We start from the raw sequence: 22,662 nt of genomic DNA on the forward strand, positions 1-22,662 counted from the left end.
TTTCCTTCAGGTACACTGGTTTCTTCCCACAGTCCAAAGATGTGTAGGTTAGCTTAGGCCATGCTAAATTACCCCTTAGTGTCCGAAGGTATACTGTTTAGGGAATTAGTGGGGTAAATATATGGGATGATGAGGATAGGGCCTGAGTAAAATGCTCCGTTGGAGAGTCAATGTAGATTCGATGGGCCGAACAGCCTTCTTCTGCACTGTAGGGATTCTATGATCTAGTTGGGAAATGAATGAGAAATCATGAATTTGAAATGACCATAAAGATAATGAGAACGGGAAGGAAAAATGTATTTATGTAAAAAGTTACTAAAGCGCAAAATCCTTCACCACAAAGAGTGGGTGAGGTTGAGATCATTGAATAATTTAAGGGACAAATGGATAAAATAATTAAAACAAAGAATGCATGGGTATAGGAAAGAGAGTGAAATTAGTTTAAACGGCTTTTGCAAAGAGCTAGACTGCACTGAATGGCTTATTTCAGTGTGATGAACTTCTGATTTATAACTAACACTTTAATCCACGTAATTTGACAAATGTTAACTTTTCAATTAAATTGTTATGAGCCTTAGTTAATTACTAATTAGGAAACATATTATGACGTAGATGCCTATGGTATGTTGTCAACAGAACAAAAGGCTGTTAAAAAGTTGTGGTTGAGCGCAAGTGACTAAATAAAATGATCACAGTTGTTTTTCATTGGGAGATCTCATAATAATTCATTTAATTTATGGGCTTTTAAGAGTGTTTGTTCTGCTGAAGCGGTCAATAGTAACACAGGCCATGTACTCAATGAGTATTTGTGTGCACTGCCATCTGATTGATATAAATCTCTTATTTTGAAAGGTTTGGCAAAAGATAGATGACCCTAATTGGACACCGCAAACCTACTTGGATCTGGAAGACCTGCCATGTATACTTATCCTATCTGGTACCGATCCTTATGGGGAGTCTTTTCCCAGGTAGAGACTACATTTTTAAAAAAAGATTTTATTTCTTAGATTACCTGCCGAAATTCCTTTCTGTTCTAGGAAGGGGAAAGCTGAGGATTGATGGTGATTTCCAATCACTGTGATTGTAAGTTATGTGTATGACTACTTGTTATTTTAAGAAAAAGTAAATTCCAGTGGCAATCAGATTATCCACTGGAGTAGGAGCTGAGTGATCCATATCTATCAGTCCGGCTGAGTGATCCATATCTATCAGTCCGGCTGAGTGATCCGTATCTATCAGTCCGGGCTGAGTGATCCATATCTATCAGTCCGGGCTGAGTGATCCATATCTATCAGTCCGGGCTGAGTGATCCATATCTATCAGTCCGGGCTGAGTGATCCATATCTATCAGTCCGGGCTGAGTGATCCATATCTATCAGTCCGAGCTGAGTGATCCGTGTCTATCAGTCCCGACTGAGTGATCCATGTCTATCAGTCCGGGCTGAGTGATCCATATCTATCAGTCCGGCTGAGTGATCCATATCTATCAGTCCGGCTGAGTGATCCATATCTATCAGTCCGGCTGAGTGATCCATATCTATCAGTCCGGGCTGAGTGATCCATGTCTATCAGTCCGGGCTGAGTGATCCGTATCTATCAGTCCAGGCTGAGTGATCCGTATCTATCAGTCCCGGCTGAATGATCCGTATCTATCAGTCCCGGCTGAGTGATCCGTATCTATCAGTCCGGGCTGAGTGATCCGTATCTATCAGTCCGGGCTGAGTGATCCGTATCTATCAGTCCGGGCTGAGTGATCCATATCTATCAGTCCCGGCTGAGTGATCCATATCTATCAGTCCGGGCTGAGTGATCCATATCTATCAGTCCCGGCTGAATGATCCGTATCTATCAGTCCCGGCTGAGTGATCCGTATCTATCAGTCCGGGCTGAGTGATCCGTATCTATCAGTCCCGGCTGAGTGATCCGTATCTATCAGTCCGGGCTGAGTGATCCGTATCTATCAGTCCGGGCTGAGTGATCCGTATCTATCAGTCCCGGCTGAGTGATCCATATCTATCAGTCCGGGCTGAGTGATCCGTATCTATCAGTCCGGGCTGAGTGATCCGTATCTATCAGTCCCGGCTGAGTGATCTGTATCTATCAGTCCCGGCTGAGTGATCCATATCTATCAGTCCGGGCTGAGTGATCCGTATCTATCAGTCTGGGCTGAGTGATCCGTATCTATCAGTCCGGGCTGAGTGATCCATATCTATCAGTCCGGGCTGAGTGATCCATATCTATCAGTCCCGGCTGAGTGATCCATATCTATCAGTCCCGGCTGAGTGATCCATGTCTATCAGTCCGGGCTGAATTTTACCTTTCCAAATTTGACAGTTTCTAGGTTTCAGCTTCAAGTTGAGATGCCTCCTGTTTTGAGCATAAATACCCCAAGTGGACAATTAACAGTTTTACAATTACTACCCTACCAAATTATATTTGGACTGTTAGATGTTTTAAATTTTTAAGCTTATTTATTGGTGTCACAAATAGGCTTACATTAACACTGTGATGAAGTTACTGCGAAAATCCCCTAATCGCCGCACTCTGGCGCCTGTTCAGGTACACTGAGGAAGAATTTAGAATGTTCAGTGCACCTAACCAGCATGTTTTTCGGATTGTGGGAAGAAAGCAGAGCACCTGGAGGAAACCCATGCAGACATGGGGAGAACATGCAGACTCCGCAGTGACCCGACCCGGGAATCGAACCCGGGTTGCTGGCATGTGAGGCAGTAGTGCTAAATACTGTGCCACTCCAAGTGCACACTACGGTGACAAAAACGTTCAGAATGATCATAATTTAAGTTTATAACCTAGCAATAGTTTAAAGTTTATAAAATCCAAAATTCAATTGCGAAAATTGTTCTTTTGTAAGCATCTGACACATGGATCTTTCTATTCCCTGTAACAGTTTGAGGCAATTGCATGTTAGGCCACCTAAGAGGGCTATTAAGACTTAATCACATTGGTGTGGAAATAGGGTACAGCAGCAGCTTTCCTTCCCCAAAAGACATTAATGATCGGATTAGGGTTTTATAACAATCTCTAAGTTTAGTGATTCAAGATTTATGTATTAAATTCATAAATCAATTCAAATTATTAAACCACCCTACTGGGAATATTAAGTCCAGATCTCATGATTTCTGGCTGGGTATCGTAATCTTCTGCAAGAAAATTGTTAAGGATTTAAACAGGACAGTAAGACAGAAGTAAATTTCCCAGCCATTGCTGTGCATTGTGCTGTGAAGGCATTGGTTAAGATTTTGAATGACTTCATTATTGGCAGTGCAAAGATCAGGACTCATGCCACAATCTCTCACTTCTGTTCCCTTTGACCATTTTTAGACTTGTTGAAATTATTTTAACCCTAACAGATGCGCAATTTCCTTCTCCTGTTAAATTGACTATTTTAGTCAATACTTTATTTCCAGGCGTGGGAAGCATGGCTAGTATGTGTGATTAATGGATAAAGATCATGGAATTGTCACAGGCCAGAAAGAGGCAATTTGGCCCAGTATTTCTCTGTCAGCTCTCTGCAGGAGCAACTCAGCAAGTACTACTGCCCCGCCCTTTTTCCATAATCCTGCAATTCTTTGCCTTTGGAGATTATCCAATTCCCCTTCAAAAGCCACGATCACATCTGCCTCCTTCAGGCTCTCAAGCAGAGTCATTCCAGATCACAACAACTTGCTGCATAAAACATATCCTCAAATCGACATTGGTTCCTTTTGCCAATCAGCTGGTTTTTGACCCATCTGCTAATGAGAATATTTGTCTCCTTTTTTTCAGCTTCCTTGAGATTTGATAGAGATGTTCAAAAATCATCTCTCAACCTTCTTCTCTCAGGAGAACAATCCCAACTTCTATATGTAACTGAAATCCCACACCCAGGAACCATTTTGGTATACCTTACTGTACCTCCCCTGAAGTCTTCACATCCTTTCTAAAATAAAGTGCCCAGAATTTGACACTATACTTCAGTTGAGAGTGTACCAATATCTTGTGAAGTTTTGTCCTAACTTCCTTACCTTTGTGGTCTATGCCTCTATTTGTGAGCAAAATCTTTCCCTGCCCCATGGCAGATTTGGTGGCAGAGAGGCATTTAAATAGGTGGTGCCTCGACCTGATTAAGTCCTGTGGATGGCCTTCCAAATCTGCTGACAGTTGTGGTCCTTAAATGGAAAATTACCTCTTAATCAAAAACTCAATTCCAAGTTAAACATGACTTGTCTTTAACAAATCCATGCTGATTTTCCTTAATTAATCTACACTTTCTCAAGTGACAATTTATACTGGCATTATCATTTCAAAACTCTTCCCCACCATTGAGTTTAAACAGACCTGTAGGTGCTGGGTTTAATCCTTGCACTCTTTTTTTTGAGCACAGGTGTAACATTTGTAATTCTCCAGTTCTTTGGGACCACAGCAACTCTGAAGGAGAATTGAAGGATTATGGTCAGTATCTCCATAATTCCCACCCTCACTTCTCAGCATCATCTGATCCAGTCCTGGTGACTTAATTTTTAAATTCAACTTGCCTTTCTAAAAATGTATCTTTTTCACTTAGTCCGTCCAATGTCAACTGCCTCCTCGTTCAGTACGGTTTCAGCAGCAACTTCCTCTCTGGTAAAGACTGACACAAAGTATTCACTTAGTACCTGAGCTATGCCTCCTGCCTTCACACATAGATCCCCTTTTTATTCCCTAATTGGACCCACTCCTCCTCTTGCCATCCTTTTACTATTTACACGCCTATATGGATTCCCTGTAATGTTAGTTGTCAGTCTCATACTCTTGCTTTGCCTCTCTTATTTCCTTTCCCACTTCCCTTCTGACCTTTCCATATTCAGCCAGTTTCTCACTTGTATTATCAACCTGATTGTGAGTGCGTGATAGAGGGATTATCTTTTCAGATCCTGTTTGTTATTCTCCTTCCTCGCTCTATTATCTGCCCACAAGACGGTGTCTTTTTGCCAGATTATTTGGTACCGGTATGGGCCATGACCTTTTACCCTATTCCCTCTCTCCACAGAGTACTCTGTAGCTGCTCAGTGACACCTTTGACCAGGGGCACTAGGGGAACAACGTGCTGCATTCACATCCATAGCTGTAGAAAACTATCAACCCATTGGCAGAATATGCCAAAAGTTAACAGGGAAGAGTGCATGGGAGAGAAAGGCAATATGTAAGAATTAGTTTGCAGACAGCCCAGCAACAGTCCCTGCTTCCGCTGTTAAGCTGGAGGTGGTGTGGCAGTGTTGTTTGCCTTTAGAAGGCACCATCCCTGTGGATCATCCCTGGAAGGATGGAGATGAAAATAGACTTTGGATATGACACTAGCCCTGCGTATCATGCTAACCACCTGGAACTCCTTAATTTTTTGTCTCCTGCTTCCTGCAAACTGTGGAGGTAGGGGAGGGGGGATAGTGAGTATGCCCATAAGTGACATCAGAAAGAAAAATAAATAGCATGGGAATGGCCGTCAAACTGTCTTTAATGTCTTTACTATTTCCTTTCAAACAAACTATGTATACAGCCTGTTCCTGAGTACCCATGGACACCTATTATCCATGTGTGTAAATATAACTGAACATTGCACACACGGATATCAAAAACTTCTGCACAGGTCTTTACTCTCTTATTTTCATACACTCAGCCCTGTTCTCCCTCTCTTTGGAAATGCAATTGAATTGCAAAATGTGTGGTGATCCTTTGTAACCCATCCTTTTCCACAGAATCAGACAACTTCATGTGTGTGTTATCTCTCATAAGAAATGAGCATAACAGCCCAGGTAGATAAGACAAGGCCACTGAGGGTCACGCATTGTGGGGAGGAGTTGGTTGGATTAAGATTACTACTCCTTTTGACTCCACAAAAAGTTTGTTGAAAACCTTTTGCTTGCCTTTTTGGTTGGCATGCAATGTTCCCTTTAAGAAGCTTTGCTTAGGTTAGTTACTCTATTGCCAAGAATCACTTTTTCTTTCGAGTCATTCTCTTGACGCAAATTGCTTGGCAGTTCTTTTTTTCTGTTTGCAAAATAGAACACAAGGGGGTCAAAATCCCATTATCTTGTCAGATCACACCTGAATTCTGCTGCCAGTTCTAATGGCCATTAAAAACCAAGGTAGATATTCAAGCATTAAAGATAGTGTAGGCATGACCCACAACACTGATCCCAAGAGTAAAAAGATTTTGGAGGTCATTCTCCCAAAAAAACTCTTAAGTGTCGAATTTACATAAAAACTGGAGTAAGTCCCACTGGTTCTTTCAGCGGGATTTTCAAAGTGAATCTCTCACACTCTGTGCACTGCAGGGCCTGTTCCCGCTGGAGAGGCCAGCAACATAGCGTGAGTGCGCCACTGTGCATGCGCCAATCTGTCAACGCCACAATTAGTGCATGTGCAGTAGCCCTGCACTGCTGGCTTCTTTGTTGGCCAGCTCAATCGCTGGCCAGCCCCACAACCCCGCATGGCTGGCCATGCGATCCCCCAAACCACCACACACCGCACCCCCCCCCCCCCCCCCCCCCCCCCGGCCCAATCGCTAGCCCCAGGCTGCCTTGACCAAGCCCCCCCCGCCCAGACTTAAGCCACCCCAGCCTGCCTCAAACTACCACCTCCCCCCGTGCCCACCCCCTCTGATGGCAGCCCTGACTGCCCCACCTCCCCAACAGTCCTAATCGCTGGCCTCACTCCCTCCCTTTGTCACTCAGCCCAAATGCAGAGTGGCAGCGAGACCTCCCCACCCTCCCCAGAGTCCTTGCCCCCATTAGGCCTCACCCCTCCATGGAACTGCCCATGGTCAGTGGGCAGTGCCGCAATGCCCCCTGGGCATTGGCATTTTTCCCCTTGGGCAGTGCCAGGGGCCCAGGCTGGCACTGCCAAGGTGGCAATGCCGAGGGCCCTCTGGGGGGGTCTCGATTGCCCCCCTTCACTCCAGCAGGATCAGGCCGCCGGCTCTCTGCATGTGGGGAGCTATACTAAACCCTGCTGCTGTGAGCCACTCCTGACGGGGTGGAGACACAAGCAGGCCTGGAGATTTCAGTCCCAGGCCTGCTAATGGGATTTAAATGATATTACAATTAGGATTAACATACATGTTAATGTTAAAATGGCGGCGCGGGCATGTTGGGCCGAAGGGCCTGTTTCCCGGGCTGTTTTTGTTCTTTTGTTCTTTGTTCTTTTGTACATTATGCAGCTCTGCGCTGACATCTGGTGTGGAGCTGATGGCCCCAGAAATCTAGCGCTCGGAGGCCGTGGCACCCAGCTGGGATCCCGCAAGATGGCCTCCGCTCGAGCCTCCCGGCCCACTGCGTCACAAGCAGCACAATGAGATAGGAGAATCACCCCCTTCATTATAAACAAAACTGGAGAAAATTGAACTTTACATCCTGGAAAGTGGATGCTCGAGAGATGATCTTGCAGAGACAAAATAGTCATGGGAATGGAAATGATAAGTTCAGAATATTACTTCAAGTTAAATTACATGTGGAGAACAAGGTTCAAATTTGATAGGGGAAAGTACAGGACTGATATCAGGAAGTTCCTCCCATGAAGCGTGCTGAACCCTCCTGTTGCACTCCCGCATAGAGTGGTGGGAATGAAACCTTTGCTCCAGTGGGGAGAATGAGTCGATAAAGTAGGGTTGCTGCAGTAGCCTTATCAGTGGTTATCTCTTTTGAAAATCCAGTTCACACATTTTCTCCTTCATTTTCACTGGTAATATTTCTGTACTGCTCTATTTGGGATTCCAGCTTTCTGCCTGTTCGTTATTAATTCAACACCACATATAAAAATTCAACTGGTTCAGGGGAGCGAACCTTACACATCTGGCCTCAGTCAACTTGACTCGGGAATAAAATGCACTCATTCACTTCTATTGCCTTGAACAACCTCAGAAATCATTTGGGAATATGCAATAAATTTGACATTGCTCACATCCTGAGAGCAAATTAAAACAAGGAAGTTAATATGATAGATGGGAGATTATGGATGACCTCTGGGAATCAGTTTATGCCCATGAGGAATGAAGATCATGGGAAATATCTGTGCATTCATTTTAATGTATGTCCACAATATCTTACAATACAGTCCCAGTTTGAAAAGCAAAATCGTCCCGTTTAAAGTATAAAAATGTCTGATATAGGTGCGCTGTTTATCCAATTTCTGGATCTGTTCAAACATTAAAAATTCTGCACGTTGATGTTGAAGTTGGACAACCAAAAGAAGCTGATCTCCACCAACTGAACACTTGAAAGCTGTTAGAGTTGCTATTATTTACTTGCGTTAAAACTTCTGCTGTGGATACAATTGGCAAACTAAAGTTGCGCTATTTTTTTCCTTGAAGTTTCCTTTTGCTAGATATGCAACCTGTTATTATTTCATCCAATTAGGCAGTGTTTTACAGTACAACTTGATTTTAAATAGATCAGAAAATGTTCCTTAAGATATATATCTTACAATAAGGTAACTTAGTGCATTTTGATTAATGCAGTTAAAAATGGATTTAATCACAAAAATTGCAGCTTTAAGCAGTATCTAATCCACTACCTGTGAGAAGTCTGATTTTAAATAACAAAATGATTTTACTCCAGGATAATTAGTACATTTTTTTGCAGTCAAGAGTATCTTTGTAATTTAAAAGTAATGTTCAAAAGCTCCTGAGCATGTTTTAATGTCCATGCATTCCAAAAATACAATTTAATTTTTAAAAGCATCCTCACGGTCTGTGAACAGACTCGAATCAAAGGTGATTCATTCAAACTGGGGATGGAATCAGTTTTTGGGGTGGGGCTGGCTTTTGGTGTTATGTTTATAAATTAGCATAAAAGGTTGTGCAAACTTGATTTACACTGGATGTAATTTGCACTTGAATGAACGTATCTAACCAGAACTGCCATTTTATACATAGTGGCCCGGATGGAGAGTAGAAAAACAGATCCCACTTTCAAGGGATTTAGCACCCAATGATGCATAGAGCCTTTGGTGAGCGCATGTGACACCACACATGACTTCACCTACAGACAGGACAAAGGTGACCACATCACAGTTTCCCGAATAAATGAATTAAGAAATGTTAGTTTTCAACCACAGTCATTTTACACACATGAAAATATGCACCTTATACTGCATCCAGGTAAAATGCAAAGTGATGCTACCACAATTTAGGTTTAGGTTGGTTGCATTGGCCATGCTAAAATCTCCCCCTGTACCTGAATAGGCACCAGAATGTGGCGACTAGGGGATTTTCACAGTAACTTAATTGCAGTGTTGATGTAAGCCGACTTGTGACTCTAATAAATAACTTTCAATACTTTAAAATTTCACAGCCCTCCTGTGAGAGCTCTGTGGCTGGAGCAGCTGTGTAGGCAGGCTCTTTGAAAGGATGTCTCAGCAGCAGAGACATTTCCTCAGGATCAGGGTGCATAAGAGGGCACTACGACAGATTATCCAATAGTGCAGGGACAGCCTTGGTCATGTGGGCATGAAGCTTTGGGTGTATTACAGTCATGGGGTGGAGAACATAAGAAATAGGAGCAGGAGTAGGCCATCTAGCCCTTCGAGCCTGCCCCGCCATTCAATAAGATCATGGCTGATCTGTCGTGGCGCAGTTCCACATTCCCGCCCTCTCCCCATAACCCTTAATCCCCTCTCTTATCAAAAACCCATCAACCCGCGTCTTAAAAATATTTAGCGAGGTAGCCTCCACCACTTCAACAGGCAGAGAATTCCAGAGATTCACCACCCTTTGAGTGAAGAAGTTCCTCCTCAACTCCGTTCTAAACCTCCCCCCCCTTTATCTTGAGGCTGTGCCCCCTAGTCCTACTATCCTTTCTGAGCGGGAAGAGTCTCTCCACCTCTATCCTATCCATCCCATTCATCATCTTATACGTCTCAATGAGATCTCTCCTCATTCTTCTAAACTCTAACGAGTACAAGTCTAATTTATTCAGCCTCTCCTCATAGCTCAACCCCCTCAACTCAGGCATCAGCCTAGTAAACCTCCTCTGCACTCCCTCCAAGGCCAAAATATCCTTGTGTAAGTACGGCGCCCAAAACTGCACACAGTACTCCAGCTGCGGCCTCACCAATGCCCTATACAGCCGCAGCAAGACCTCCCTACTTTTATATTCAATCCCCCTTGCTATGAAGGCCAGCATCCCATTCGCCTTCCTGACCACCTGCAAGCTGGGTTTTTGCGACTCATGCACAAGGACCCCGAGGTCCCTCTGCACCGTTGCAGAGGGTTTCAGAAGACAGGATCCCTTGAATAGTAGCACCATGAACATTATCCCTTCCTGCCTCAGTCCTTTCATGGCCATTCTGCACATCCTTACTGGGAATGTGAGAACACCTGACAGAACTGCATGCATCCAGGCACCATCACAGGGACAGATCAGTCAGCTACAGAATCCGTCAGGCATTCTGCACATGCCGCTTGGCATCTATTTAATGGAGTGCCTCGTATGTCTCTCCACGAGGTTGGCAGAACAGTGCTTTTGTAATGAATGGTCTCAACGATTTTCAGCATAAGGGACTGCACTGCCTCGGGGAATTTTTGACAGTCAGCCACACATCTCCCTTTGCTGCTCCCAAAGCAACCACTGTGGTGCCCAAGGCTCAACATCTTCCGTCCTCCAAGGTAGACTGCCCACAGCTACCTCTGAATCTCTGAGGGGGACTGGCCACAGGTACCTCTATTCTCCGAGGGGACTGCCCACAGCTACCTCTGACCTCCGAGAAGACTGCCCTCAGGTACCTAATCCTCTGAGGGCTCTTCCCACAGCTGCCCCTGCCTCTGTCATCTGCTGGTGCTCACGTGCCACCCATTCTAAAGTTGCCTGAGGCCTCACTGTTTGTACCTGCACTGGTGGAGAGTGTGCTTGGTCCATGTGGCAGTTCCTATGACCCGGTTCTTTCAAGTGCAAGCCCGTCCTCGTAGCAGCCTTTGTCTACATAGTCAGCTGCTGCTGCAACAGCTCTGTATAAAAGAGAAAAGCAGTCACTTGCAACCCTCCTCAGCGGATGCTTCATCGTATATCTCTCAGCCCGTCAAGTGGCATCTGCAGCAAACAAGTTCATAAAGTTGAAAGTTGCTGCAAGGTACATTCATGCATCATTCAATCAGCTCTCACCTTCTCTCACACACCCTATCTCACTGTCTCTAATTGCCTGCACAAATGCCACCCTTGGAATGTCAAGGACCACTTCCTTTGTGAGCGTCAATACTGCCACTTTGGTCACACTGTCCTCTGACTCCTTTGGTGCATGTTGAGTGATCTTTCCCCCTGTACTGTGAAGATGAAGAGTTCAGCTACCGTTAATCTTCCCAATTGCTAAATGTGATCCACGATCAGAAATAATGATCCTATCATTGCCTTGGTCCAGGGTTTAAATTACCAACCTCCCAAGTGTACGTAGTCTTGATCTCTTCCCCTGAGTGAGAGTTGATGCTGCGCACATATCTCTTTAATGAATTTATGCATTTCCTGTCTGGAGGTCCTCACGCTTATACATGCGCTCTCCCTTTAATGTCCTCCTAGTTTACTCAACTTGTCAGAAAGCACAAAGCCATTAAATGCTTCCTGCTCTGGACCCAAGTGCTACAACCCACACTGTGGTTGCTGACCTGTCTGGAGACCTCCAGCTATGCCTCCTTTATTTGTTTGGCAGGCTGCCTTTTGCCACTGTACAGAAATAAAATGTACTTCCAGATTTGCACTCTATCTAACATCACTTGCAAGGATTTTTCGGTGAACCTCGGGGTCACCCCACCATGACAGACTGCCATGTTACTGCTCTGATAGACTGTTTCCTCAGATCTGACACTCTCCTGGCTACGTCCATTTTGAAAACAGACAGACGCTTTCTATATGGGGCCGGCCATCTCTATTTCCCACTTTCCTGCTGTTTGTAATTGAATGGATATCGTGGACATGTCACCTCTCACAAAATGCTTGTGTCCCATCTACCTTCAATGGGAGCTGGATCTGGATCCAGCCCAGTGTTGGGGTGTCATTAAATTTAGCTGCGCATTTCAGGTTGACAACCTATTGTCTTGGAACTGTTTTGAGTTGTTCTTACTTTGCTGCTGAAGTGAATGAGTTAATCTGAAAGTTTGCTTGGCATTAATGTAATTGGTTTTCTGCTTTCTTCCCGCACAGATCTGCAAAGTACTATGATTTACGTTTAATAAACTCAACCTGTCTTTTGCGAACCGCTTTGGAGCAAGAACTGGGTCTTGCAGCCTGCTACGTAGTTCTTGACGTCCCCAGGCAGACGGTGGTAATGAATGATCTCTCCGAGAGTGACCTGGATAAGCCAGGCAGCACTGACGATGATGAGGACAGTGTTGCAGTTGAAGGTGGGTTGTTTTGAAACAAGCAAGTTGACACAATGACCATGTACATTCTTGAGACCGGCAGATTGAAAACCGATAGAATAAGGCAGGTCCTGGCAATTTAATGTTTTAATTAACCACACACCATTGAACTGAGCCACACAAGGCAAGAAAATCTCAGCTTTGATCCTTCTCCAATGCAGAATTAGCTGGTATAAGCAGGACAATGTTGAGGGCTGCCACAAACAGAAAATAAATGAAACACCAGCCAGGCTCTCTGTTCCTGGAAGATTAGTGTCACCTGCTGATCCAAAATTTACAAATTTACAAAATTTACAAATCTGACAAATTTACTGGAGTTCTATGAGGATGTGTCTAGGGCAGTGGATAGAGGAGAGCCGGTGGATGTGGTCTTTCTGGATTTTCAGAAGGCGTTTGACAAGGTACCTCACAAGAGGTTATTGCAGAAGGTCAGGGGACATGGAGTTGGGGGTAGGGTGTTAGCGTGGATAGAGGATTGGTTGTCAAATAGGAGGCAGAGAGTGGGGGTCAATGGGTGCTATTCGGATTGGCGGTTGGTGACTAGTGGGGTGCCCCAGGGGTCGGTGCTGGGGCCTCAGCTATTTACCATTTATATAGATGATCTGGAGGAGGGAACTGAGTGCAGGGTGTCGAAATTTGCTGATGACACCAAGATTGGGGGAAAGGCAAATTGTGCGGAGGGTGTGGAGAGTCTGCAGAAGGATCTAGATAGGCTGGGCGAATGGGCCAGGAAATGGCAAATGGAATTTAATGTTGGCAAGTGTGAGGTGGTCCACTTTGGTAGGAAGAATGGTAGGAAGGACTATTACTTACGTGGCGAAAAACTGCAGCAGGCGACGGTGCAGAGGGACCTCGGGGTCCTTGTGCATGAGTCGCAAAAACCCAGCTTGCAGGTGCAGCAGGTGGTCAGGAAGGCGAATGGGATGCTGGCCTTCATAGCGAGGGGGATTGAATATAAAAGTAGGGAGGTCTTGCTGCAGCTGTGTAGGGCATTGGTGAGGCCGCAGCTGGAGTACTGTGTGCAGTTTTGGGCGCCGCACCTGCGCAAGGATATTTTGGCCCTGGAGGGAGTGCAGAGGAGGTTTACTAGGCTGATACCGGAGTTGAGGGGATTGAGCTATGAGGAGAGGCTGAATAAACTAGGCTTGTACTCGTTAGAGTTTAGAAGAATGAGGGGAGATCTCATTGAGACGTATAAGATGATGAATGGGATGGATAGGATAGAGGTGGAGAGACTCTTCCCGCTCAAAAAAGACAGTAGGACTAGGGGGCACAGCCTCAAGATAAAGGGGAGGCGGTTTAGAACGGAGTTGAGGAGGAACTTCTTCACTCAAAGGGTGGTGAATCTCTGGAATTCTCTGCCCGTTGAAGTGGTGGAGGCTGCCTCGCTAAATATTTTTAAGAAGCGGGTTGGTGGGTTCTTGATAAGAGAGGGGATTAAGGGTTATGGGGAGAGGGCGGGAAAGTGGAACTGAGCCACAACAGATCAGCCATGATCTTATTGAATGGCGGGGCAGGCTCGAAGGGTTAGATGGCCTACTCCTGCTCCTATTTCTTATGTTCTTATAAGAACATAAGAACAATAGAAATAGGAGCAGGAGTAGGCCATCTAGCCCTTCGAGCCTGCCCCGCCATTCAATAAGATCATGGCTGATCTGTTGTGGCTCAGTTCCACTTTCCCGCCCTCTCCCCATAACCCTTAATCCCCTATATGTTCTTATGTTCAAAAGCAAACATGTCGGTACAGCCTTCATTACAAGAGGACTTGAGTACAGGAGCAAGGATGTCTTAGTGCAACTGTAGAGGAGCACACCTAGAATATTGTGTGCAGTTTTGATCCCCTTATCTAAGAAAGAATACACTTGCCAGAGAGGGAATACAGCGAAGATTCAGCAGATTGCTTCCTGGAATGGTGGGATTATTGGATGAGGAGAGATTGAGTCAACTGGGTCTGTATGCATTGGAGTTTAGAAGAGTGAGAAAGGATCTCATTGAAAATTCTCTCAGGCCTGGACAAACTAGATGCAAGGTTGTTGTTTTGTCTAGCTGGGGGGTCTAGAACAAGGTGTCAAAGTCTCAGGATATGTATAGGCCATTTAGGATTGAAATGAAGAGAGTGGTGAACAGGTGGAATTCTCCACCACAGAAAGCTGTGAGGGCCAAGTCACCAAATATATTTCAGAAGGAATCGGGGAGTGGGGAGCGTGCATATGGCATTGAAGTAGAGGATCAGCTATGATCATGTTGAATGGTGGAGCAGGCACAAAGTGCCAGATGACCTACTAATTCTATTTTCAGTGTTTCTGTGATGTGCATGTTTGGCTGTGATGCAGTTTAGTTTAAAAGCCTGCCTACATTTACTGTCTAGACTCAAACATGAGGACTGCAACCAAACCAATGAAGCAGGAGCCTGCTCGGATCCTGTAGAATTGTGTTATTGAGCACACTATTGCTTTTGACGTAGGCGCAACAAGCGATGTACAGCAAAGAGGTTGAGATACATTGACCTTTCATCTTTCGGTTCAAACCCATCCCACTTGATTTCATGGCAGTCTTCATTCTCTGAAAATTGGTCCTGCTCAAACCATCTTCCAGAGGTCCAAAGCACAGTCTGTATGGCTCAGTCCTAATGGTACAAAATTAGCCATCTGAACTCAAAGATGGAATCAGGAAGTGTTGAAATGATGTTGATTTAACAATGCAGAAACAGGGCATGTTTCTGCTGGCTCCTTGAAAGAATATTTGAATTCCATTCATCTGTCCTTTATAAGGCCCTTTCTCCACAGATATTTATCCACTTTTCTTTTTAAAGTCTACATGGGATGGGTTTCTTTTAATGTTTCAGGTAAGGTATTCCATATCCTAACACCGTTTTATAAAAATACTAATCTCCCCACCTGTTCTTCCAATCACCGGGTGCTCCAGTTTCCTTCCACAGTCTGAAATACTGGTTAGGTGCATTGGCCATGTGTACCTGAGTAAGCGCTGGAGGGTGGGGACTAGGGGATTTTCACAGTAACTTCATTGCAATGTTGATGTAAGCCAACTTGTGACACTAATGAATAAACATTAAAATTTATGCCTTCTAATTACCAACTCAGTGAATGGTAGTTTTTTTTTCTTACTTACCTCTCAAAATGCTTCATCATTTTGAATACTTCTCTCAGAATTACTTAATCTGCTCCACTGTAATGAAAGGGGCTTTGGTTTCTCTAATCTTTTCTAACAACGGAATTGTCTCATCCCTGATATCATAGTGGATCTCCTCTGCATTCTCTCCATGGCCTTGACATGAATCCTAAAGCAGGATGCCCAAAACATAATATTCTAATTGCAGCCAAGCACAATATAAAATGGATTCAATGGGAGGTTGGGTTCGTCACTATCTGCACCGCCATGAAGGGGATTTTGCACTACCCAGCAGTCTGCAGAGCTTTGGAAGACGCTTGGGAGCAGGTCACCTGTTCACTTTCCTGACTAGATATTGCCCCATTGGCATGGAAAGATCAATGGTGAGGGATCGGAAATGCAGGCAAGATAAAGCGTCACCATTATATATTTGAAATGTACTATGAACGTGTTCCAATAACTCACGTCAGGCTGTGACTTTCTATTTGTTCCCCTTGTTTCAGTGACAGCCGTTGCAGACTCGGGAAAGAAAGGTAATAATAAGAGACAGCGCTCATATTCCAGTCACTCAGCTTCATCTAGATCATCAAAAACTTCAAGTAAGAAGAATACTCTTGAGTTTTGAAGACCAGAATGTGAATTACTCAAAAGCACAATATTGCAGATGTTGGAAATCTGAAATAAAAATGGAAAATGTTGGAAATGCTCAACAGGTCCGGCAGCATCTATGGAGAGAGAGAGAAAGGAACATTTCAGATTGATGATCTTTAATCACAGTTGGAAGAGGCTAAAGTTATAACAGGTATTAGACAAGAGCAGAAGTGGGAGTGGCTAGGGAGAGGGCTGTACAAAAGGGAATGCTGAGCATTTCCAGCATTTTCTGTTCTTGTTTCAGATTTCCAGAATCCACAGTATTTAGTTTTCTTTCAATTAGTGTTTAATTCACTGCCATTCAGAAATGCTCACCTTGAAGTTCTAACCTCGTCTCCAACTCGATATCCATTTGACTCTTTTACAGTACTGAGTATCCCTTTGAAGGCAGCACAGCAGAGTAAGGGTCATCTGACTTGGGGGGCCAATTGGGACTCAAAGTGGGCAGTCACCCCAGGGGAGGGTGAAATTCTCTTAGGCAAGGAAACATGTAGGGAGCACACTGTAGGCATGAGGCTGCTGAACAATTCTTATGAATAAATACCTTCGTGTCCATGAATGAAGTCTGTGAAAATGCATCTTTACATCTGACAACAAGGTTAAATTATTCTGACACTGCCACTGGCCTGACACATGAGTTTCAGTGGAAGTCTGAAAACAGTACTCACTAGAATGTCTCTCTCTGAGTGAATAGATCCATCTGAGATATTGCCAGACCCCGAGGAATGTAGAATCAGGAAAGGTGGGTAGTTACAAGATGTTCAGTGCATTAAAGAAACTGAAAGACAGAAAAGGAAACCTGTAAAACTGGACAGCAGAGCTAGAAGGTTAGAAAAGAAATGAACAGAGAAAAAAAGATGGTCATATGGAGCTGGCAGCTTAGGAGAGCTGTGGCTTTAAATTTTAAAAGAAGGAGTTTGGGTAAAAGCTAAAAAATTGATATAGTTAAAAAGTTTCAATGCTTAAAAAAATAGCCACTGGTACCAGAAAGGAGTGCTACAGTTCTAAGGATAAACAAGGAAGAAGCAGCCTGAGCAAGACACTCTGTACCTGCATTAATACATTTGTTGTAATATACACCTGCAAAGGGAAGCCAACTATATACAAGCAACTACAACCTGTGAGGGGGGAAGAAAGATTGTGGTATGGTCTTAAAGTGGCAATACCCTTAAAGAGACAATGATCGTATGAAAAAATTCTAAGTCCAGAATCGGAGTGAAAACGGGAGACTTTCAGATTCATTTTATCAGCGAGTCCAAATGTTGAATCTTGGTGCATGAAGAAACCTGAAATCTGTTTTCAGCCTGCGAGGGGAATGGGCAGGCCTTAATCACCAGAAAGCCAACTGATAGCAGCAGGGGCCATTATTGTACATGTGCAGTTCTCTGCTCTGAGAGCAGCAGAGACTTGTCACACAGCCTCTGGTGCTATGTTTGGCTGGAAACGCTCCCCCCGCAACCATTTACAATTACAGAGTGGCAGGAGTCCACCACTCGTACTCCCCACCAAATGCTATGCAGAGTGGCAGCGGGATGAAATAGGGGATGGAAAAATTAATCAATGAGAAAAAACATAAAAATAAATGGATGTAAGTAATAATTATTATTTTCACATTAAGTACGTAATATGGATTCCTTATTTTACAGGGGTGATGGCTTTTTCCCCTTACCACTGTCTCCCCTCCCCTCACTCCATAAGAACAATCTATTATCTATTCCACATTGTCCTTTGTCACATTGTGTACCTTTGTTCTGCCATTAACACATTCAGATCTCTTGATATGCTGCCATCAGCATTCTTCCTAGCCATGATCACTACCATTCTCGTTGTCTTTTTGTCAATCTCTATCCAATTCCTACTGCTCCGCTCCATCCCCACAACTATTTAAATATCATCCCATTTCCAATTTGCTTTAGCTTTGACGAAGAGTCATCCAGAACATTAGCGTTGTTCTCTTCCACAAACGCTATGAGATCTGCTGTGATTTTCCGGCATTTTCTGTTTTTGTACCTAATATGAAACTTTGGTAGTGGATCAAGTTGGAGCCACATAATTATTGTCTCCAAGATCGGATCCCTGTCATACCAAGTGGAAGGATAGGTCATCCTTAAATATGTGGACCACTTGAGGAGTGAAGAGATGCTGCAGCGATCAGTGTTGCCATCGAGAAATGTTTTTGAACCCATAAGCACTGAAGTACTTGGTCAGCGTGTTATAGACGTTACTGATGCCTCCGTGGAACCAATTAGTAATAGACTGCCTGTGCCCGAAGCAGTATCCAGTACTGCAGTTCCTGTTAATGTGGATCCTGTGGAAGCTTCTCAGATTACAGAATACTCTGCTTTATAAGAAACAGAAAAATCCTGAAAGACTCGATACGTAATTGTCCAACTCATGTAAGATTTAGGATTGAATAACTTAGTTATTGAAGATTGTATAAAGGAGTTAAAGAGGGAGGGTTGTGGTGATTGTCAAAGTAAGGTTCACCTAACTTGGGGGACCAATTGGGACTCAGAATTGGCAATTACCCCAGGGCGGAGTCCTCTTGTGCAAGAAGGCGCAAAGGGAGCAAGCTGCAGCCATGAGGCTGCTAAACAGTTATTATTTAAAAATACTCATTGCATCCATTAATGATGTCTATTAACATGTATCTTTACATTTGCCATGCTCACTACTTTTACAATGTCTGTTCCCCTTCTCATGTGCGATTATGTATAGACCAAAACTTGCTTTCACAGCCACAAAGCTCTCTTCAGCAACTGTCTGATCCTATTTATTCCATGTGGATTTCAACTAAAATTCACCTGTCATGTTACAGATCCATCCATGATTGATGGTAACGCCTAAATTTTTTTGAACTACTACTCTTGTCACATTTTGAGTTCCATGCTCAAAACGTCATGAGTCACATGTCTGTCTCAATCTTCCTCTTTAGAGAAACATGACTCACTCTATTTTAAACATGCCCTTGCTCCACAGTTCTATTTCAGCCTCCACTCCATTGGCGTTTTAGCAAAAAACTTCTATTCTTACTGAATGTTGCCAGTCACAAGCTTCAGCATCGCTTGGAGTTGATGGGACGCTGGTATCTTCATCTCCTTCATTTCCTCTAACAAAGTCCCTCTTTGCAAATCTCCTGTCTTTCTGTGTCTCCTACATCTGTGTGCAATCAGGAGCCCGACCTTCCCATTGCTTGCCATTTTAACACACAATCTTCTTCCCATACCCACATGTCTGTCCTTGGTTTGCTGCAATGTTCCAGTGAAGCTCAATGCAAACTGGAGGAACAGCATCTCATCTTCCAGCTAGACACATTACAACCTTCCGGTCTCAACATCAAATTCAACAATTTAAGATGATTAGCTCTACCCCACCTCAACCCCTTTGTTTTCATTATATTTAATTTTTAACCGTTCTCAACCTTTTATGTCTTTATTGTCTTTATATTTCTTCCCCCCCATTTTTTCCTCCTATTTTATCCCCCTATTCTCCTCCTTAGCCTCCCTTCCTCCCCTTTTCTTAATTTTACCTCCCTTCCACCCATCTCCTCCCTCCATCTTCATTTGTTACAGTTTACCATCTGATTTCAGCTTCTCTGCTGTTTGACTATTCACACCTTCTTTCTTTCTATAGACTGCCCTTAGCACCTTATCCCTTGTTTTTGTGGCTATGATTTATTTTCCATTCCCTCACCCTACAGTATAAATATCTCCCACTTTCTACATCTTTTAGCTTTGACAAAGGGTCATCTGGACTTGAAACATCAGCTCTTTTCTCTTCTTAAGGATGCTGCCAGACCTGCTGAGATTTCGCAGCATTTTCTCTTTTGGCTCCTGCCTTCCACGCTGTGAGGGACCATCTCTTTTATACTTTATTCCCCTCCCCACTTCCTCCACCTCTGTTATTGTTTAAAGCCTCTTCCATTTCTGCCCTCTTCCATTTCTGATGACGTGAAATGTTAACTTTGATTTTCTCTCTAGCATTTTCTGTTTCTAATTTGTTACTGAAAGATTATTCAAATATACTGAAATTTTTCATTTGACACAAGTTAATATCTCTATTTTTCGATATCAACATCAGGCTTACTTTGCGACAGTGATCCTTTCTTAAGCTCTGGAGTGGAGGATTCTGCAAGACATCCACTGAATGCTGAATCTGTTAATATTGACGATGGCAGCGTGACCAATGAGAAGCCTAAACTAAAAGCAGACAACACACAGCAGAAGTCCATGAATGAGACTCAATATTCAGAAAAGTATAGAAAAAACTTAGATAAAATCGACAACAGCAGAAGCTCAAGAAGATGTGCAAAAATATTTTCTTCAAGCTCTTCCTCTACTCAGACTCCCATTTTGGGACAGATGTCATCCCAGTGCCCAAGGACAAAGGCAGCAAGCCAACCACCAACTGTCTTTCTCCCAAAATTGATCTATGAGATTGTTACTACAATGGACAGTGCTGGAGTGACTAAATTATCATCCTTCCTTCCTCACCACACTGTTCATTGGATAACCTCCTTTCATCCGTCGTTGGCCAAAACTATGACTTCCACGGAGCAATCCCTGTATTACCGCCAGTGGACAGTGGCTAAACAAAACCATATGGATTTCAACAAAACACAGAATAGAACTGAGATATTTCACCCACGCAGACTGCTGCTGAATGGTCCACCGCAGGTGAGAGGCAGGGTGTATATCAATAGGTTGTGAAATGTTTTATGGCTGAAGCTTAGGGGTGGAATTACAGAATGGCAGATTCATGTTTTTAAAAAAATCTCCTTATAGATCTGAGTTCAAAAAATTACTTGTGTCCCCTCTCAATTTTGACCACAGACATCCACAGGCCTAATTACGTCAGTGATATGCCCCAGCGTCATTGAATTCACTGTCAATCATGGGATCTACTCATTTGGTCTATCCTTCAGCATTGGCTGAGTTTAACCAAGTGTAACATGTGAACATATTGCTGTTTTGAAATGGAATTTGTAGGCAGGTGGCTGGAGCTTGAAAAATGCTGCAGTAAGCAGTGAACGCTCTGGGCTGTTCTCTGTTAAAGGCAGGGTGTAAATGCAAGTTGTTGTTGCCAGACTGAGCGCTTGTCAGATAGTATATGGCTTCTAACAGTTTGTAGCACTTTTAAAAACATGTCTCCAAATGAAAGAAACACGCAATAAAGGGAGAAAGGTATTGGAAGAAAACCACAATGTTTAAATGAGGCTGGTCTACAAATGCTTCTGAATGAGATGCAGCAGTGGAGAGGGAAAGAGAGAGTGAGACTGAATGCTGAATACCTGAGAGAGGAAACTGCAAAGAATTGTCTTGTGTTCCACCTGGGAGGGAACTCGCAGGGGGACTGAATGCCATCTGTCTCACCTCCCTGGAAGCACACACCAAGAAAAAGTTGAAGGAACAGATATGGGTAAAAGAGGGCTTGAACTGGCCATTCTGCCTTTTTGTCTTTGGGCACCAATGTACGGTTCTTGTACTAAAATTATGACTGCGCAAGTAACCCCTATCCAATGTCATGGTTGATGGTGGTCTAGTGGTAATGTCATTGGACTAAGACTTTGAGACACAGGCTAATTCTCTGGATTCAAATCCCAGCACAACAGTCGGTGAAATTTTAATTCAGTTAATAAATCTGGAAATAATGCGAGTCTCAGTGAGTGACCATGAAACTATCATCGATTATCATAAAAACCCATTTGATTCACGAATGTCCTTTAGGGAAGGAAGTCTGCCGTCCTTTCCAGATTTGGCCAAGATGCGACTCCCAGCCTCACAGCACTGTTTAAAGTTTATTTATTAGTGTCACAAGTAGACTTGCATTAACACCATAATGAAGTTACTGTGAAAATCCCCTAGTCGCCATACTTTGGCGCCTGTTCAGGTACACTGAGGGAGAATTTAGCATAGCCAATGCACCTAACTTTCACACTGTGGAGGAAACCGGAAGAAACCCACACAGACACGGGGAGAACATGCAGACTGCACACAGACAGAAATCAAACCCAGGTCCCTGGCGCTATGAGGCAGCAGTGCTCTCTACTATGCTGCCCCTGTTAGGAATCAACTGTGGTTGATTCCTAACTGCTCTCTGCAATGGCCAAGCAAACTATTTAGTTCAAGGATAATTAGGGATGGGCAACAAATGCTGGCCTCGTCAGTGGTGCCAGCATCCCATGAAAGAATATATTAGAAAGGTTAGAGGGAGACTAACTTGGAATCTTATGTCATCTCCCCCAACAGCAATTATTTGAATGCAGAACCTTGAAATGTCTTCATTCATTTAACAGGGTGATTCCAGCAGATTTGTTATATTGGCACGGTGGCACCGTGCTTAGCACTTCTGCCTCACAGCACCACAAATGTGGGTTTGATTCCAGTCATGGGTGACTGTCTGTGTGGAGTTTGCACATTATCCCTGTGTCTGCGTGAGTTTCCTGTGGGTGTCCTTCACATAGTCCAAAGATGTGCAGGTTAGGTGGATTGGCCATGCTAAAT

General features: G+C 43.8%; 1 protein-coding gene across 3 annotated transcripts in view; it reads left to right on the top strand.

Moving 5' to 3' along the window:
- Positions 1 to 22,662, top strand: part of greb1 (growth regulating estrogen receptor binding 1) — a 264,880-nt gene that overhangs the window by 202,644 nt on the left and 39,574 nt on the right. For all 3 annotated transcript variants that reach the window (XM_080192166.1, XM_080192168.1, XM_080192167.1), the window contains 4 exons: positions 853 to 968; positions 12,162 to 12,361; positions 16,012 to 16,107; positions 20,240 to 20,835. In XM_080192166.1, coding sequence (XP_080048292.1) covers positions 853 to 968; positions 12,162 to 12,361; positions 16,012 to 16,107; positions 20,240 to 20,835 — 1,008 coding nt within the window. The remainder of the gene's footprint in view (positions 1 to 852; positions 969 to 12,161; positions 12,362 to 16,011; positions 16,108 to 20,239; positions 20,836 to 22,662) is intronic.

Source organism: Carcharhinus amblyrhynchos, chromosome 7 (genome assembly GCF_965287045.1).
Source record: "Carcharhinus amblyrhynchos chromosome 7, sCarAmb.v2.hapA, whole genome shotgun sequence".
Taxonomy (NCBI): domain Eukaryota; kingdom Metazoa; phylum Chordata; class Chondrichthyes; order Carcharhiniformes; family Carcharhinidae; genus Carcharhinus; species Carcharhinus amblyrhynchos.